The sequence below is a fragment of the Sminthopsis crassicaudata genome, chromosome 3 (genome assembly GCF_048593235.1).
Source record: "Sminthopsis crassicaudata isolate SCR6 chromosome 3, ASM4859323v1, whole genome shotgun sequence".
In the NCBI taxonomy this organism is placed as follows: Eukaryota; Metazoa; Chordata; class Mammalia; order Dasyuromorphia; family Dasyuridae; genus Sminthopsis; species Sminthopsis crassicaudata.
Genome location: NC_133619.1, coordinates 616,697,970 through 616,713,864, shown reverse-complemented (window position 1 = coordinate 616,713,864; position 15,895 = coordinate 616,697,970). Strand labels below are relative to the sequence as shown.

The window sequence follows — 15,895 nt, the reverse complement described above, 5'->3', positions numbered from 1 at the left end:
TTCGATTTTTATCTTTTCCTCCTGCACTCAGCACTGTATCCTGACATAACAGAAATTTAGTAAATGCTCAGAGCTGAATTGTGTTTTTTGTCAACAGGCTGAGGGTCTGCACAATATTCAATAGAGAGCAAAAACTAATTTAGGATAATAGATTTCAAGCTAGAAGAGAGCTTAAAGGTCAACTGGTCCAATTCTTTTCATTTTCAGAGGGCAAATGACTTTCCCATGATCACACAGGCAGAAAGCAGCAGACCTAGGATTATAGTATTATAGATTTGTGACTAGAAACAAAGCTACGATGTGATTTTCTAAAGATTACAAAAGGCCATAAGTGGAGGAACACGAATCCAAATTCATGTCTTTTAAAATCTCTGATTCCAAATATTCTGTATCTGACTGAAAATATACTAGTTATAGTTTATACCTCTAATATAGATTGCTTCCTTCTCTTCACCACCCATACATTACTAGACACTATCATCACTCTTACTTGCCATCCTGGGCAGGTCATTTAATCTCTGTTTGCCTCAGTCTTCTCATCTGTAAAATGGGAGTAATAATAGCACCAACCTCCCAGGGTTGTTGTGAGAATGGAATGAGAGAATAATTATAAAGAGCTTAGCATAATTCCTGGCACGTAGCAAGCACTATATAAATGTTGGTTGCTGCTATTGTTATGAGTTGCCATGCAAAAAAAAAAAAAAAAAAAAAAACTCTATCTAGAAGCTGACTTTAAATTTAGACTTGACAACAGACAAGTCTGTGGCCATTTGGGTGATGCATTGACTGGAGCTCCAGAACTAGAATCAGGAAGAGTTGAATTCAAATCTAGCCTCCTATATTTATAAGCTATGTGACTCTGAGCAAGTTACTTAACTCTGTTTGCCTCAGTTTCCTCATCTGTAAAATGAGCTAGAGAAGGAAATGGCCAACCACTCCAGTATCTTTGCCAAGAGAACCTCAAATGGAGTCATTGGAGAATCAAACATAACTAAAAATTGACTAAACCAAGAGGAGTGTGGCCAGGCAGGGGTCCAAAGATTCTATTCCCTTGGCAAAGCCTTTGAGAGTTCAAGGTGTCCATCAGGCTAATATGACAATCTAACAAAGGATGCCAGTGGAGCAGAATCTAAAAAACCCCAGAAAACAGTCACCCATTTGAAATGGGAGAGGTTTAGCTTGTCCAATAAATCAGTCAAATCAATCCTGCCACTGAGGGTATATACACTCAGCCACCCCGTGAGTGCATGTTGGGGACTCCTAAGTGGATTCCTCAGTGAAACTGCTGTTGGTGGCAAGTCTGGGCCAAGCAAATGTTATTGGATTGGGTTTTATGCAGAGGGCAAAGTGGGGGAGTGTGGGGAGTTTGGGTTTGTCTTAAATATTTGGGTTTTGGTAGGTGATAAATTGGCAATCAACTGCATTCTCTAAGTTCCAACAAAATTTTGATATGACCCTTTGATGGTAGGCAGTCTCACTGCAGAGCAAGGAGGCCAGAAGTGCCAAAGAATGAAGCATGGAAACACTTTGGTACAAGGAAGGACAGGGAGAATTTATAAATATTTGTATAACTCAATATCCTGGTGTTAGGCTATGGGCCTTAAGCCTGGATCAGAATCCCACCTCTGATACTTCCTAGCATGTGACTCTGGGCAAATCCTTAAGCATTATATGCTTCTAGGACTTGGACTTTGGTGACAAGAAAGCTGGATTGAAAATCAAATGTTCTGGATTCAGATCCTAATTCTGTCACTTACTGACTTTGTGATCTTGAGCAAGTCCTTTCCCTTTCTGTGTCTCCGTTTTTCTTCTATAGTGTGAGGAGGTTGTACTAGCTGACATTTGAACTCTGTTCCAACTCCCAATCAGTGTGATCTTATGACCCAGTGACCTGTAAAGCCAAACTAGGGTTGAGAATCTATGGTGGTAAAGGTAATTCTATATAGGGAGTTCCCCAAACCTACAGTCCATTAGAAGGTATGTAGAGTCATATAACAGAGGTTGTTTAAGAAGCATTATCTTTGGGGTAAGGGAAGAGATTGCTTTCCTTTAATAGTATTCTATTTTTTCCAATCACATGTAAAGGTAGCCTTCACTATTCATTCCTGTAAGATTTTGAGTTCCAGTTTTTTTCTCTCCTTTTTTTTTTCTCTCCCTAAAATAGGGAACAATCTAATATAGATTGTGCATGTACATATTTCTACATAAGTCATATTGTGAACGAAAAATCTAAAAACAAAAGGGAAAAAATACAAACAAGATCCCCCCCCCAAAAAAAAAAAGGTGAAAATAGGATGCTTTGATCCACACTTAGTCTCCTTAGTTCTCCCTCTGTCCCAAGTCTATTGGAATTATTTTGGATAACAAAATTCATTTTAAAAAAATAGGAACCCAGAATCTCAAGATATATATATTTATATATGAAAGCAGGAACTAATGGGACATAGAATTATCCTGCTTCAACCTCTAATGTTGAGTTATTATCATTAAAAGTATTTGGTATATATTAAACAAGAAGAGCTAAGTCTCTCATAGTTTATTATGACACAATCTTGCTGTTACTGTGTACAATGTTCCCCTGGTTCTGCTCACTTTAGTATCAATTAAGAAGCATTATCTCAAAAGAGAGAGTGCTGCTTTGCTATTTTGTAATTATATACCTGTAATGTGGAGCGAATCATGGCATTATCTGACACAGTGTAACCCTTAAGAATCTGCTCCTAACTTGAGTTAATCTTGCCCTGCCTCCCTCACAGAGTTGTAGGGAGAGGGAATTACATTGTAAATGGTAAAACCCAAGCTGAGTGATCTTTCCAGTGAGAAAGCCAAGAGAGAGAATCTCTTTTCAGCCTTCCATTCTGAGATCCCAGGATTATATGAATATAGCCACTCTGCTGCAACATTTAGTTCAGTCATCATTTCCCTTCACTCAATCTTTTTATAAGATGTCTCAGAGGCTGATAATTTAAGCAAAGAAACACCCTGGGTGTTTAACATTCCCATAGAGAATCCTTAAACCCAGATTTTGCTTTCAGAAGATTTAGCAGGGTAATTTGTGGTCATTAGGATTAGCCGATTAGTGGAATTTTCCAGTCAGGCAGCTTTGGTTATTTAACCAGGCAGATGCTGAGGTGTTTAAAAATATATATATATATCCCTCAATATACCACTGAGACAACTGATTTGTCCTAGGAAGTTTTGAAAATTTAAAGCTGAAAATGACCTGGGAGATATACAGTTTACTCACTTTTTACAAAGGAAGAAACTGAGACCTGGAGAATAGAATGGTCCAATGGGACCATAGATAAAGAATCAGAAGGCTTAAACTGGAACGTGGCCGGCTCTTTACTACATGTTTAATCCGCAGCAAATGACTAACTTTTTAAGCCTCACTATTCTTATCTGCAAAGTAAACAGGCAGTATTAAATGACCTCTGCTATGACATTCTAAAACTATAATCTTTTGAATAATAGCTAATGTTTGTTATACAATAAAGTTTACAAAGCATTTATATGTAAAAATTAATCTCAATTAATGTCTTTACATTCCTGTAAAATAGGTAGTGTTATTATTGCCATGTTATAGATTAGGAAACTGAGGCAGAAAGAAGATAAGTGAATTGACCGAATCATACAGCTTGTATACAGCAATTCTGAGGAAGATTTGGAATTTAGATATTCCTGACTCTCTGTCCACCATGCCAAACTTTAGAGTCAGGAGGATTCAAACTCAGGTCTTCTGGTTCTAGATGTGAAGTACTCTCTCTCCATCCACGTCCCATATAGGATACTGTCAGATCAACGGTTGTGACCATAAGTGTACCCTAATCTTTATGACTTAAATAAACCCACTTGATGTTATGCTTTGGCCATTAAGTAGTATAAAAATGCATTTTGAAAAATGTCTTATTTAAATGGAGAATGGAACCAAATTCCAGGGTTTGGGAAACTTTCTGGTAACCCCACAGTTCCAAGCCCTTTTATTCAAAAAGTTCAAATTAAATATCAAAATGGATTTTTGTTTTTTAATTCTTCTCATTTCAGCCCCCAAGTCATTTTTCCAGCTCAGCTGCAGAGAAGTCAGCAAGGCTGAATTTGACTGAAGCTCTAGACCTCAGTGAGAAGCTGGTATGTGAAAAATATATATTAAATACCTGCTAGAATTATGGAGTGAATAGAGGACAAAGGACATTTTAACTTAAATTCTAAATTACTTAATTATTTGCCATGGGAGATAATATTTTAAAAGGGCTTGAATTGGACTCAGAAGATTTGGATCCAAATCTAGCACTTCCAGCTTGGTAAGCTTGTGCAAGTCACTTATATTCTCTCCAAGCTTTGGTTTCCTGATCTGTAATATGTGGGTGATGAGAATAGTTGTACTACTTACTATTAGGTTAGTTGCCACCTTCAAATAATCTAAATACATATATATATATATATATGTATGTATGTATATATATGTATATATATGTATGTATATATATATGTATATATATATATGAAGAATACAGAAATAAAGGAAGACCCAAGTAAAAGAAATATTGAGGGTTCTTGCCCATAGAATACTACCAAAATAGTACTAAGCAAGACAATAACAAAATTCCTTTAAAAAAAAAATAGGAACCCAGAATCTCAAGATCCCATAACCAGGTAAACATACCCAGCTAAAGAGATTAAAAATAGAAACAAAAGTTCAAAATGTGCCAAAGATGTCTATAACAATCAATCAGAAAGCATTGGTTAAGCATCGACTATTTCTAGACACTGTTCAGTCATTGTTGATGCTGGGTATAAAAAGAAAAAAATAGGAAAAAAAAAATCCCTGCCATCAAGAAGCTTACATTCTCTCATGAATCCTCTTTTCTGTACCTTCTCAGCTGAAAAACTTGCTTCAGATTTTACCCCAAAATCAAAGCTATTTGCCATGAGCTCCTTCTTCTCCCTTCCTCTTCATCTCATTTCAGATGCTTTCTATCATTGTCTCCTTCATTCTGTTTCATTATTATTAGGTGACCCTTCTCCTTGCCAAGGCAAACCCCTTTACCTTCATGAGTGATCCAATCCAGTTTTTTGGACTGTGTTCTCTACTCTTTCAATTTTCTTTGTTCTCTCCCTATCTACTGGTTACTTCCCTACTATCTATAAACAATTTATGTCATCCCTTATAGACCCAATTGATTTCTCAAAAAAAAAACCCAACAAACAAACAAAAAAAACAAAACAAAAAACAATTTGATCTACCCATTTCTACTAGTTGCCATCCTATATCTCTTCTGCCTTTTGTGGCTAAAGTCCTTGAGAAAGTTGTCTACAGTAGATAACTCTACATTCTCTTTTCTTGCTCTCTATTTTCTGCTTCCAACCTGAATTTCAATCTCATTATTCAACTGAAAATACTCTCTTCAAAGATACCAATTACATCTAAATTGCCAAACCCAATGGCCTTTTTTGGATCCTCTTTTCCTTAACCTCTTTGGAACTTTTGACAACAGTGTCAATCACCCTCTTCATCTCCTTAATACTATTTTCTAACTAGATTTTGGGACACCACTCTCGCCTGGTTCTCCTATCTCTTCACCCTGTCTCTTCAGCATCCCTTTTACTAGATTCCTCCAAGACAATATACTGAGATTTCTCTTCTCCCACCATACGCTTTAGCTTGAGGAATCTCATCAGCTCCCATGGTTTTGATTATCATTTCTATCATTCTATGCTGATGATTCTCAGATCTCAGACATATTTGTCCAGCTCTTACCTCCTTTCTGACTTTTGGTCTTACATCTATTAGACATCTAGAACTGGATATCCAATAGGTATCTTAACAAGTCCAAAACTGAACTCTCCTTTCCTAATTTCCTTATTACTACCAAGGGTACCACCATCTTCTCAGTCACCCAGGATAGCAAAATGCCATCCTTGACTCATCACTCTCTTTCACCCCTTTTGTCATACCCAAACACTGGTAAAGGCCTATAATTTTTACCTTCATTGACATAACTTGTATATGCCCTTCCCTAAGTCTGATTCTATAACTACCATGATTTAGGCCCTCATCACTTCATATGTGGACTATTGCAAGAGCCAGATGGTGAGACTGCCAACCTCAACTCTCTCCCCATTCCAATCCAGCCTCCATTCAGCTGTCAAGCTGGTTTTCCTAAAATGCAGATCTAACCATCTCATTGTCTCATTCATTAAGCTCCAATAGCTCCCTATTAATTAAATAATAAAATCTAAAATCTTCTAGCCCTTCATAACCTTACCCCTTTTCACCTTCTTAGTCCCCTTCATTCTTCCTCTCTTCTCTTTATCCTTCCATCCAATGACACTGACCCACTCACTATTCTTTGCACTCCCTCTTCCATCTCCAGGCACTTTTTTTGAATTAAAAATTCCATATGTTTTTTTAATTCCCAGTATCACTTCCACAACTTATATGGCAATACACCTGATGTCATTTAAAGAAAATGAATAAAGTTACAACAGATGAAGGACCTCAGGGATGTACATCTAATTGATACTACATTGCATTAATCAATAACTGCACTTTTTGCAAATGGAAACTATGATAGAGCTAGAAGGAGTTTAGTTTTTAAGCTGATTTTTCTGACTGTGGATCATCATTTCTCCTATGACAGATTTTTACGATTTTTTTTTTTTTCGATTTTTACGATTCCTCTATGGCATTTGGGATGACTGTCTCAAAGTAACCTGCAGCTTCTCTGACAGCGCCTCACTTTTTCTTCTGCTAAGAACTATAGCTCTCTTCTGTTGAGTTTTTTGAACCTTCTGCTATCATAGCTACCACTCCTACCATCAGATCCATAACCACGATAAGAACTGAATTTTAAGACTTGAATTCATCTCCTAGTCAAGGGGCAAAGTTTATTGAAAGCAATTGTAACACCATTACAAAAGCAGGCTAGCATTCTAAGGGAATTCAGCAGTGAAACAGAAGCAAGGAGACACATTTATCCAGCTTTCTAGCATTGATACGCTAATTCTATGGCTCATAAGTAAGAAGGAATTTGGTTCTTGTTGATCAGATTATCAGTCAGACTATTGTCTCAGGAGTTTGACCTGGGAGTTTCCTGAGGCCAAAAGCTATCTGGCTAAAGAGTGGTCAGAATCAGAGAGATTGGGCATGGGAATTTCTAGAAAATCTAGAATCATTGACTTATTGCCAGAACAGAAGCCCTCCTAAAATCAGGGGACTAAAAAATCGTATTATGTCAATTATAGCCATATATTTGTCATATATGATTATATATTTCTAATCATTATAGTCCTCACAGCTACTCTAGTTACCACTACCAAAATTTCTTCCTACATTATAGCCACCATATCTACCACTTTGGTTTCCATCTTTATCTCTTCCTCTACCACCATATTCACTGCCTTGGTTTTCATCTTTATCTGTTCCTCTACCACCATATCCACTGCCTTGGTTTCCATCTTTATCTGTTCCTCTACCATCATATCCACTTGCCTTGGTTTCCATCTTTATCTCTTCCTCTACCACTATATCCACTGCCTTGGTTTCCATATCTTCCACCATCCCATAAGCAAGCCCCTCTTGTTACTTACTATTTATTAGTTATCACTTACTGTACCCAGGACCACTTCCATAGTTTCCACCATCTCCATCAAATCCATCTCTACCACCTATCTCTTGCTGCCACCATCACCACCATCACCACCTCTTTCACCAAAGTTTCCACCACCACTCTCAAGCAGTACACCATCTGAGAGGGAAATAACTTGAGCCATCGCTACGACCTCTTTGTAAGCCAGAAGCTTACATCTCTTACTCCAAAAGGGCTTTCTCACTTTACAATTATGCCCACTAATAATATGTTATTTCTGAACAATTTTGTCTCTTATATCATGATTATAAAAAATTACAAAAGCAAATTCTCTTTTTTCCACTCTGTCAATCTTCCATAACTTCTATTGTTTCAAAATTGCCATACTTTTCAAAAAATAGTCTCTTAAATTTTATTCTTCTGTATCTTTTTTAATACTACTGGCAAACATTATCTTCCTGGTTTGATGTGAATGAGATTTTACAGAACCCTCTCTAGAAACATCTCTCTTTGGTTCCATTTCACGCCCATCTACCTTATGTGACTGAGCACACATTGCTGCTTTTACCTCTTTTACACAAGAATAAACCACAAAACCAAAGCCTCTGGAACATTTTGTTTGGGGAATTTCTCATCACCACACAATCTGTGAAAATGTTTTCAAAGTGTTCTCTCAAACTATTATCCAGTTTCAAAACTCAAACCACCAATAAACGGTTTTCTCAACTGTTCTGATTCCTTTGCATCATGATGTTTCACCATCATTTTGAGACCAGACTCATTGCAGCTAACTTGGGTTCAATATGGAATCCTCCAGGCAATTTTACTGATCCTGCCTTACTCCACCCTTCATGCCTGGAATGCTTCCCCTCCTTATCTCCAATTCGTAGCTTACCCCGCTTCTTTTAAGTTTCTTGGAAAGTCGTACTTTCTGCAGGACCCACACATACAAAAATGTTTGTGGCAACCCTTTATGTAGTGACAAAAAATTGGAAGCTAAGTGGATATATATCAGTAGGAGAATGGCTGAATAAGTGATGGTATATGAATGTTATGGAATATTATTTTTTATAAGAAATGATCAGCAGGATGATTTCAGAAAGGCTTGGAGAGATTTACATGAACCAATGCTAAGTGAAATGAACAGAACCAGGAGATCATTGTATATGGCAACAGCAAGATTATATGATGATCAATTCTGATGGACATGACTCTTTTCAACAATGAGGAGATTCAGGCCAGTTCCAAAGGTCTTGTTATGAAGAGAGCCATCTACACTCAGAGAGAGGACTATGGGGACTGAATGTGGATCACAACATAGTATTTTCACTCTTTTTGTTGTTGTTTGCTTGCATTTTGTTTTCTTTCTCATTTTTTTTCCTTTTTGTTCAGATTTTCTTGTGCAGCATAATAATTGTAGAAATGTGTATAGAACTGTATGTGCTTAACATTGGATTACTTGCCATTGGGGGAAGGGTGAGGAGAAGGGAGGGAAATAATTTGGAGCACAAGGTTTTACAGGGATGAATGTTTAAAATGATCTTTGCATGTATTTTTTAAAATAAAAGTCTTTAATAAGAAGAAGAAAAGAAAAAGAAAGCAGAATCCCATAAAAAGAAAAAGAAAAAAAAAGAACTCTTTCCCAGTATTTTCCTTTTGAGATTACCACACTGAACTATCCTGCACATATCTTGTTTAAACATAGTTGTTTGTAAGTTGTCTTCCCACTGAGATGGTTACTGCTTGAGATCAAGGACTGTTTTTAAAAGTCTTTCTTTGTATCTCCAGTGTTTAGCACTTAGAGTGGGTACTTACTGAATGCTAGCTAGCTGACTTTCAGACCCTAGAAATAATAGGGAATCACTGATATTTATAAAGCAGAGTGTAGCGAGCTGTCGTCTCCAGAAGCTGCCGGATCACTCTCTGGGAAGAGATCTGCTGTGTCTTCTACTCAAATCTCTCAGACAGATTCTTCTTCCTGTAGTGAACCGTTGTCTCCAGGCAGTTGCTGTTAACTCTTGTCCAGAGAAGTGACTTCCCTTCCTGCAGAGAGCCCCGTCAGGCCTGATGTAATGCAGAGACCCTCTTCTTGAATCCTGGCTCTGAATCTCCTCCAGCTCTTATCCTTCTCCAGGCCGATCTGCTCTCTGGGCCCAATGCTGTCTCTTTTATCCTCCCAGAGAATGGGCGTGGGATAATGCAAGGGCTTCTGGGAAGAACCACCCCAGCCAATGAGCTTGCCCCCTCTATCAAGTCAACCTGAGTTCTCACCTTGTAATTGTCCAGAAAACCTGAGTTCTCACTTAGTAATCCTAACAGCAGAGAAATGACGTTGTCAGACTTTTGTTTTAGAATTGTCCCTCTGCCAGTTTTGGATTAGAGAAAGGAAAGTCTTGAGATAGAGAAATCAGACCAATTAAGGAACTATTGCTATAGTCCCATGAGGAGGTGAACTAGGGTAATGGCTTCATGAGACAAGATGCAAGAAGTATTGAAGAGGCTGAATCAGCAAGATTTGGCAACTGCTGGGAAGTAAGGAAATGAGATTCAGTGAAGAACGATATGAAGGTTGGAAACCTAAATGACTAGAATGATGATAGATCCCTCCACAGGAATATGAAAATTTGGAAGAGTGGATTGGAGCACTGGATCAGCAGTGGGGCAGTAGACTTGGGTACTTTTGCTACCACACCTACTTTTGCTAAGTAGACTTTAGCTACCACACTTTTGTGGTAGCAAAGAACTAGAAATAGGCTGGGTGCACATCTAGGGGGAGATGATTTAACAAACTGTACTACGTAAAAATAATGGAATTTTGTTGTGTCATAAGAAATGAATAATAAAGGAATTCAGGAGAAGCAGGAACAATCTATATTAATTGGAACAGAGCACAAAACCAAACCAAACCCAAATAATTGGGAGAACAATACACATGCTACCTACAGTAATGTAAACCAAAAGGACGCCAGACTCTGAGTAATTGTCAAGACTAATGTTGGTCTTGGAGAACAGATAGTGATCATAGCAACCTCCTCTCCTCAAAGGGCTGCCAAGGCAGAAAGTCAAATATTTGTGAGTCACAGTCACTGGGGCTTTTGTTATAGAATGTCAGAGCTGGGAGAGCCCTTAGAACCCAGGAGGTCAGAGTTGGGAGGGACCTTGGAACCCAGGAGGTCAGAGCTAGGAGGGCCCTTAGAACATAGCAGGTCAGAGCTGGGAGGGCCTTTAGAACTCAGAAAGTCAGAGCCCTTAGAACATAGACCATGACTGAAGACTTAGAACAGATTGTCAGGGCTGGGAACACAGAATATAAGAATATCAGTGATGATGTCAGTGATGGAAGGGGTCTGAGTATTCTATATGTGAGATCCAGAGAGGGTTGTGGAATATTGATTGTCAAAACTGGAAAGAGACATTAAATTAGGTTTCTGGGCCAAGAGTTTACAATTGTCCAATCTGTTGCCTAGAAAGACAAAGTAACTTATCTACCAGAGATCACATAGTGTTTCATAGCCAAGCCAGGCCAAGAATTCAATTTTACTGACTCCCAGCCTACCATTGTTTTCCCTAAAGCATAACTGATCTGTGAATTTTGTGTTTGACTTCTAGGGAAATACTAATAATTAAAATAAACAAATGAATGAATGACTAAATAGATAAATTAATGAATAAGCAAATAAATTAATAATGATAATACTGCTAAAGGATGATGGTGAATTTCCCCTTCCAAAGGGCTTTAAAATTTGCTCTGACTTGTCTCATATCAGTCCTAAAAGGTAGATTGTACAAGAATTATTGTCCCCATTTTATTATGAGAAAGCGGAGGCTGAGAATAATGGGTAAATGGTTTGCCCAAGATCACATAGTGAATAGTTTGGGAGTCAAGACTCAAATCTAGGGCTCTTGCTCCTGAATCCAGGCATTTTCCCACTTATTTGGGATTAGGTCAGCTAGGTGGCTCAATGGACAGAATGTGAAACATGAGGCTGGACCAATCAAAAGCTGGAATTAAGGTTGCCAAGAGGAATATTGACAATCTTATACTTGCAGACAATATCAATCTGATGCAGAAAGTGAAGAAAAATTAAAAGGTCCCTTGGTGAAGTGAAAGAAGAGAATGTAAAAGCTGGCTTGAAGCTTAACATTAAAAAAAAACCCAGCAAAACAACAAAACACTAAGATCTTGGCAACTGGCCCCATTACTTCCTGGCAGACAGGGAGAAGTAATAGGAGCAGTGTCAGATTTCATATTCTTGGGCTCAAAGATCATTGTAGACAGTGACTATAGCCATGAAATTAAAAGGAAGGAAAAGTTCTGGCAAATCTGAATGGCATATTAAAAAGCAGACATCACCTTGCTGACAAAGGTCAAAACTGTGGTTATTCCAGTAGTAATATTTGGCTGAGAATTGGACTATATGGAAAATAGTACTGCAGAATTGACACTTTTGAGTTGTGCTGCAGAAGACTTTTGAAAATCCCTTGCCTAGCAAGGAGTTCAAATCAGCTAATGCTTAAAGAAATTAATTTAGATTATCATTCTATAAGAAATGATCAGCAGAATGATTTCAGAAAGATCTGGAGACACATGAACTGATGCTGAGTGAAGTGAATAGAGCCAAGAGAACATTCTACAGAACAACAACAAAATTGTACAACAACCAATTCTGATGGATATGACTCTTTTTAACAATGAGGTGATTCATCCCAATACTTGAGATGGAAAGTGCCATCTGCATCCAGAGTGAGGGACTGAATGTGGATCACACCATAGTATTTTCACCTTTTTTGTTGTTGTTTGCTTACATTTTGTTTTCTTTCTCAATTTTTTTCCTTTTTGATCTGATTCTTTCTTGTGCAGCATGATAATCGTGGAAATGTATATAAAAGAATTGCATATGTTCAATATATATTGGATTATTTACTGTTGAGGGAGGGAAGGAAGGGAGAAAAAATTTGTAACACTAGGTTTTGCAAGGGTGAATGGTAAAAAATTTCTGCATATATTTTTAAAATAAAAAGTTAATATTTAAAAAATGAAAAAAACTTCAGACTATTCACTGAAGGTGAAGCTTAAATAGTTGGGCCACATAATGAGAAGATGAGAATCATTGGAAAAGACCATGATGATGAGAAAGAATGACAGCAAAAGGAAAAGGGGACAGCAGAAGATGAGATGGATAGGTAGTGCCATGGTAACAATGAACACGAACTTGGACAGACTTTGGGAGATAGTAGGGGGTAATAGGGTCTGGTGGATTATGGTTCATGGAGTCATGAAGAGTTGTACATGACAGAGCAACTAAACAATTGAACAACAGTAGCATCTTTAGTCTAGAACTCAACTATTCAGATCTACTATTTCAAGGATGATAATATTTGTAGATAACAATAATAATAATAAAAATGTTAGCATTTATATAGTGCTTTTACAGTTTTCATAGGGGTATTTAAATAATTTATTTTTTACAATAACCCTGCAAAGAAGGTACTATTAATATTATTCACATTTATAGATAATAACAATAATAGTTGGCATTTACATAGTGCTCTAAAGTTCACAAATCACTATATACATGTGTGTATGTATATATACAATATATATACATATATATGTGTATCTATAGTTTATATAGATATAGATATATAGATATAAAATCATCTCATTTCATCCTCACAATAATCCCAGGAGGCAGGTTCTCTCATTAACCTATTTACAGATAAGGAAACTGAGATTGAGAGAGTTTATATGATTTTTTTCTAAGGTCACACGGCTAATATATATTTAAGGTGAGATTTCAACTCAGGTCTCCTGACTAGAAATTCAGGACTCTATCCACCATGTCACCCTTATTTGCTGAACTGAGCTGAATTGAAAATTGGACTTTGGGGGCAGCTAAGTGGCACACAGAGGATAGAGCACCAGCTTTGAAATCAGGAGGACCTGAGTTCAAATCTGGCCTCAGACACTTAACTATGTGACACTGGGCAAGTCACTTAACTCCAATTCCCTCAGGGAAAAAAATTTAAATGGGACTTTTTTTTTTAAGTCATTATCATTCTTCAGTCAAATCCTTAATCAACAAACTGCTTTCCTCCATAGTATATGGATATGAGTAAAACCCTCAGCAGCCTGATGAACATCAAGGATATGTCAGGACACATGTCTATGAAATACGTGTCCCAGAAGGACCGGGATAAGATCTACCAGCTTCGTCAGAGAGACCTAGATCTGGTGTTTGAAAAGATCAGCCAACTCAAGAATCGGCTGGATCGCAAGGAGGAGCTTTTGAAAGAATACGAGAAAAATAATGAGGTGCTCAGGTACCCTGAAAGTCTTTTCTCTTGAGGAAACACATATACATACACACATGTAGAATATGGGCTATTGGGCCACATAGGTGTTGGGTAAAGATAAGAGAGATCACTTGCAAATACTGAATGGATACAATGAGATAGATTTTCACTTTGCTGTCTTCTGCGGGGCCAGTTGAGATGCCACCTCTTCCTGCACTGGACATCCCCTCCACTGCCTAGCCCCATCCTGTATCTCTCCTTGACCTATGCTCCACCTTAAATATCCCATTTGAAAAACTGTAAGGGGAGAGCTATCAGGAACCAGAGAGAGGATTGTAGGGACTGTGTGTGGATCACAACATAGTATTTTCTTTCACCCTTTTTTTGTTGTTGTTTGCTTGCATTTTGTTTTCTTTCCCATTTTTTTTCTCTTTTTGATCTGATTTTTTCTTGTGCAGCATGATAATTGTGGAAATATGTACAGAAGAATTGCACATGTTTAACATATATTGGATCACTTGTTGTCTAGGGGAAAGGTGGGAGAGGAAAGAGGAAGAAAAAATTGGAACACAAGGTTTTGAAAGGGTGAATATTGAAAATTATCTAATCATATCTTCTGAAAATAAAAAGCTTTTTAAAAAAAAAAAAGAAAAAGAAAAACTATAAGGAATTTGAAGACAGAGAAAATTTCACTTTCATCTTTGGCCCCTTCCCCAACTCCACCTACACAATCCCTGGCATCCAATAGGTGCTGATAAAATAGGATTTTACCCTATTTTTTGGATCTTTTATCCCTCTGGCAGTCTGGTGAAGCCTATGGACCCCTCCTCTTAAAAACATTTTAAAATAATTGAAGGAAATGTTAAATTTCATTTAGAGGTTACTGAAAATAAAAATGTATTTTTTTCTCCAACCAAGTTTACAAAATTCCTTAAATCTCTCTACATAACCACCAAAAGGGCCTTAGTTTAAGAATATTTGTGACAAAGATCAATAATATTTTATTTTCCAAATACAGGTCAAGATTCATTTTTTGAAAGACTTTGTGTTCTAAATTTTTCTCCCTTCCCTCTGTGCAATCCTTTTAAACATATTTCCATATTTATCGTGTTGTACAAAAAAAAAAAAAATAAGGCCATAAGGGGGGGGGGAAGAGAAATAAAAATAAATAAATAAGCCCTCAAAAATTATATTATGCTTTGATCTACATTCAGCCTCTCTAGTTCTCTCTCTGGATACAGATGGCTCTTTCTATCACAAGTCCATTGGAATTGCCTTGATAAAAATGTAATCAACAAGCTAGAAGATCCATTCTTCCTTTTTAAATAAATTAGAAAGATCAGTACTACTTTAGGGTGAAAATCATTTCCAAGTTCACTTCCTCTTCTAATCAATCAATAGGCATTTATTAAGTTCCCACTGTGTCAAAGTACAGCCATAGACACCCTTAGCCTTCTGTACCATTTCTTACACATAAGATATATCTTGCAATACTTATACTCAACTCCCCATTGATAGTTGCCTTCCTAGAGGGCTTTTATGAGAAAAAAGCCAAAATTATCTTCTAAAGAAAACTGAATGTAATGTTCAGCTGTGAATCTGGGCAGCCCAATGGGTTATGGGACAGAAAAGAGCAAAGAAGGGGGATCTTCTGGAGGAATCTTCAAACATTAAAAGCTAAAAGAATCATAGAACCCAGAATATGAAAGCTGGGAGAAACTTAAATGTAGAGAACATCAAAACTGAAAAGAGAGCTTATAATAGAAAGTGTCAGAACTGGGACACACTTTAGAACTTAAAATGTTAGTGGTTGGGAAGAACCTCAGACATTGAATAGCATAACAGAAAGGGACTGTAGAATAGAAAATGGTAGAACTGGGAGAAATCTGAAAACAAAAAATGTCTGAACCTAATTTCACTGATAATGGGAATTCCAGGGCTCCACAAATCAGTCATTCAGCTGTAATTCATAGTCTCTGTTGCCTGGAGCCCTGAGATGTTAGGTGACT

The 15,895-nt window shown here is 37.3% G+C and overlaps 1 protein-coding gene and 1 pseudogene across 1 annotated transcript in view; one reads left to right on the top strand and one right to left on the bottom strand.

Annotated features, from left to right (window-relative positions):
- The window catches only part of FHAD1 (forkhead associated phosphopeptide binding domain 1), a 166,164-nt gene that overhangs the window by 126,655 nt on the left and 23,614 nt on the right, over positions 1-15,895 (top strand). Inside the window, exons 25-26 of the mRNA XM_074302568.1 lie at positions 4,045-4,128; positions 13,693-13,913. Of these exons, the coding sequence (XP_074158669.1) occupies positions 4,045-4,128; positions 13,693-13,913 (305 nt within the window). The remainder of the gene's footprint in view (positions 1-4,044; positions 4,129-13,692; positions 13,914-15,895) is intronic.
- On the bottom strand, positions 7,451-8,354 carry LOC141559741 (heterogeneous nuclear ribonucleoprotein A3 pseudogene; annotated as a pseudogene).